The 3,791-nt window shown below is 41.7% G+C and overlaps 1 protein-coding gene across 1 annotated transcript in view; it reads right to left on the bottom strand.

The window, feature by feature from the left end:
• Positions 1 to 3,791, bottom strand: part of PEX3 (peroxisomal biogenesis factor 3) — a 39,023-nt gene that overhangs the window by 6,385 nt on the left and 28,847 nt on the right. Inside the window, exons 6-8 of the mRNA XM_014525521.2 lie at positions 1,866 to 1,932; positions 1,715 to 1,769; positions 883 to 1,042 (exon numbers count right to left, since the gene is read on the bottom strand). Of these exons, the coding sequence (XP_014381007.1) occupies positions 883 to 1,042; positions 1,715 to 1,769; positions 1,866 to 1,932 (282 nt within the window). The remainder of the gene's footprint in view (positions 1 to 882; positions 1,043 to 1,714; positions 1,770 to 1,865; positions 1,933 to 3,791) is intronic.

Below are 3,791 nucleotides of genomic sequence, written 5' to 3'. Positions count from 1 at the left end.
TTCCCCTGGGCACCACCAGGGGTTACTAGGAATAATAGCCACAAATTGCAAGAGAGTAGGTTCAGGCTGGACATCAGGAGACATTACTTTACAGTTAGGGCTGCCAGGCTCTGGAATGGGCTCCAAGTGAGGTGGTACTCTCCCCTACCTTGGGGGTCTTCAAGAGGAGGCTGGACAAGTATTTGGCTGGGGTGTTATGACCCCGCACTCGTTCCTGCCTGGGGCAGGAGGTCGGACCTGATGATCTGTTTAGGTCCCTTCCGACCCTAAGCACTGTGGTACTATGGAACGTGCGACTGATCAATAGCACTAGTTAATACGGACTAACATACATTAGAATTAGCACTTGCTAACTTTAACGTGTAACTTCATCCCTGGTCTTTCTAAAATAGGTCCGTACACTGAGATACTTATTAATTTTCATCTCTGCTATTTCTTTTTAAAAGGTTAAAGGGAAATACCAGAATCATTTAGTAAGATACTCTACACTGTTTGCCCTCTAAAGCTGAAATAATATATGTTTTTATCTCTTTAATATGAGATAAAGCAGGAGAGCAGTCAAGCTAGGGGAAGTTTGTGTGCCACTCGTAAGTTAAGAACTAAATCCCTTATGAATCTGCAGTAGATTGGAGACACACACAATGCTGGCATGGAGAAACAAAGTTGGTCTTATAAGAGACAGCAAGTCTCTTCCTTAAGTCTGTGGCATCCACCATTTGTTTGCAATTACTTTGCCCACCTAAAATAAACCAGGACACTTAATATACTGTGATAGAACTGGCCTTGATGTTCACCTAGGATATAATTATCATGCTATATAAGTAGAGGATTGTCATGAAGGAAACAGGAAAGAGAGATGTGCATACGATGTTAAATAAATCCCTGGCTAGCCAATGGGTTTTCTTCATCTGGCATCATATAATAACACAGTGGATAATAAGATCCAATTTTATCTGAATCTTTATGCTGCTCTACCAGCTTTCTGATTTCTTTAAGCTTCTGCTCCAATTCCAAAAGAGACAGTGTATGTTTAAGAGAAATGCTGTGGAGAAAAAGAACTAAAATGTTAACTGTATAATTATTAATATGCATTTCATTTGTCTACTTCTGATATGCTTTCACTTGTACCAGAACAAAACCCTTCTCAGTTACTGATCAGCACAGAAACCTTTGGAACAAACTCAACAAAACTAGGACAAGACACTTCCAGATATTATTCCTTAAGTCATTAGATTCTTTTTATATTTACCATATTCACCCAAATCCAAGATGACCCTGTATTTAAGACAACCCTCATCACCAATAATTAGATTCTATACATAAAAATTATAACAAATGTATACATTTTCCACATATGGAATCTAATTATGGGAGGGTCATCTTAAATTTCTCCTCCCCCACTGCTGCAGTAGTAGGGGCAGGCAGTGGAGGGGGTCAATGAGCTCAACCCCTAGCCCTTGCCCCCCACACCTTGACCCTGCTGTCTGCCCCCCTCTGCCCTGCACTAAACCGTGTCCCTGAAGCCTCTGTTCCCCGCTACCAGTTACCCTGCTTCACTGCAGCATGCTCCAGCCCCACTCCATCCCAAAGTAGGCAGCATGGCTCTAGCTCAGTCCAGCAGCAGTGGCAGCTCCAGGGAAGCAGAGGAAGATGGGAGGGTGGGGGTGGGGGAGGAAATGGGGAAAAAAAGAGACACACACACAAACCCCTTTACCTTCCAAAAACTTTTTGCACAGCTTGTTTCACTACAGTTATTAACTCCGTCAGACCTAAGAGTAGAGACAAATACCAAAATTATCCAACTGACTTGTTCCATCTTGCATAAAATGCTATTACATAAAAGGGTAAGGTTACTGTGGTCATACCATCTCCTAAAAGATGCTGAATACTCGATAGATATTGCTGCTGGACTTCAGGGGGGGCTAGAGGCATCTGGAAGGAAAAGAAACCCAAACAATTCTATGGTGTCCAACCCTCTGGTACAGATCAATACACAATTTCACCTTTGCTCTTACACAGGCTACAGTCAATCAGAATGGAGAACTTTCATTTCTTAGAACATCATGCAGACGGGCTTCCCCATTCTCCCGCCTTAGTGGAGAAACTTCATCTGGCAACTCTCCATCTTTCTTCCAGACTTCAGTAAATTCATTAATATGAAACAAGGTAGGATATGGAAAGAAAAACTGGGGAAGAGGGGTTCCTCATCTCTCCCCTTCTCTTTTTAGCAACAGGTCCATTTTGTTCATTCTTTCCTTCCCTTCTGTGTATATAACTGCTATAGCCAACCCTAAGCAGATGAAAGCTGCCAACAGGCACAATTATACTCTGACTTAGCAGCCTCTTCACTTTAAACCCAAATAGACTGAGGAACAGGAGGGGACCTGCTAAATATCTTTGGACACCCAAGATGACCTCCCAAAAAAACCCCAAACTCAAACTGGAAGTTACATGCTGAAGCATTGGAGGTAGGAGAAATATGATTCACAAAATAAACCCTGAGATTTCAAATAAGCAGCCACAGCGCTGAAAAAAAATCTGACCTGTTGTGGTCTTTGAGTTCTTTTCAATACAAAGTGTTCTATTCTTTTTACTGTGGTAAAAAATGAGCGAAGCGTAAAAGCTGGCATTTTCCAAGGGTTGCCTTCTGTCTAACAAGGGCATCACTGAACTAAACTCTTGCACCCTTAAAAATTATTCTTTCAGTTCTCCTCTAAGAAAGCTTCCTGCAAGCAAGATCCCTGCCTTTTTTTCCTTCATTGTATTGCTGGGACCTCTTCTCTATTTCTAGTGGTGCAGAAAGGCTAGCCTTCATTCATACTTCGCTCATACAGAGAACTCCTACAGAAAGCCACTGAAATAAAGAGTGGGAACACAGACTTAAACCTAACAGAAGCCTGAAAGCTCTCTATGGTGGGAAAGAAATTCAAGTAATGAAGTGGGGCCCCATTCTGCTCCAACACTGTATCTAATAGCAGATCCTAACAATCCATTCCTCAGTTGAGCACGTTTCTCCTTCTGAATACACCTGGCCCAACAATCACCTCAAATGTCATAATTGGACCCTGATTTGCACCACTTCTGGATGGTGGACATTCCAAGCCCTCAGGCTTGCCACTAGAAAGTAAGCATACCCTTTCATTACTTTTGCTGGAAGGTGGAGGGAGTTGTTAATACAAGCAGAAAGAAATTCCAAGTCCACGTTGTATATATAGAGCAGCCATCCAGGGGTTCACAACCATCTGTCTTGTCCCTTGTGTGTTCGTTCACTGGTAGCTGGATCCAACTATCCATACTGATAGCCACACCACAAATATGAAAACCTTCTCTATTACCTTGTTTTTCTTTTCCATACTGGGGCCACACTCTGCTTGCCACCTGCAAAGTAGCTAGTCAGGAGTGTAACAATGAAATAAATTTTGTTTAATCCTAATAAATATTAACTGGGGAGCATCTGTACTTATTAGGGGAACCATTCATGCATCTAGACTAGCTTTCACATCCCAATTCATCCACATTATTATTATTCCATAGAAAATTACTGAGGTTGAAGAAATTTGTTTTTATATAACCCTATGAGTCATACAGATCCGGAAGATATTTCATGAGGCTACTGCTATTTTGTTTAGACCTGCTTTTAAGTGACAGGATGACTACCACTTCAATGGGGAAACTATTCCACACACAATACCCTTCACTATCATCAGGGAGGTTTCCACATCCCTCAATATCCACTCCAATTCTGATTTCAGCCAAAATTTTCCTATGATTTCATCCTAATATTCCTAGTT

The sequence above is a fragment of the Alligator sinensis genome, unplaced genomic scaffold (genome assembly GCF_000455745.1).
Source record: "Alligator sinensis unplaced genomic scaffold, ASM45574v1 scaffold576_1, whole genome shotgun sequence".
NCBI classification, from domain to species: Eukaryota; Metazoa; Chordata; order Crocodylia; family Alligatoridae; genus Alligator; species Alligator sinensis.
The sequence above is the reverse complement of the archived record's forward strand: the minus strand, read 5'-3'. Positions and strand labels throughout refer to the sequence as shown.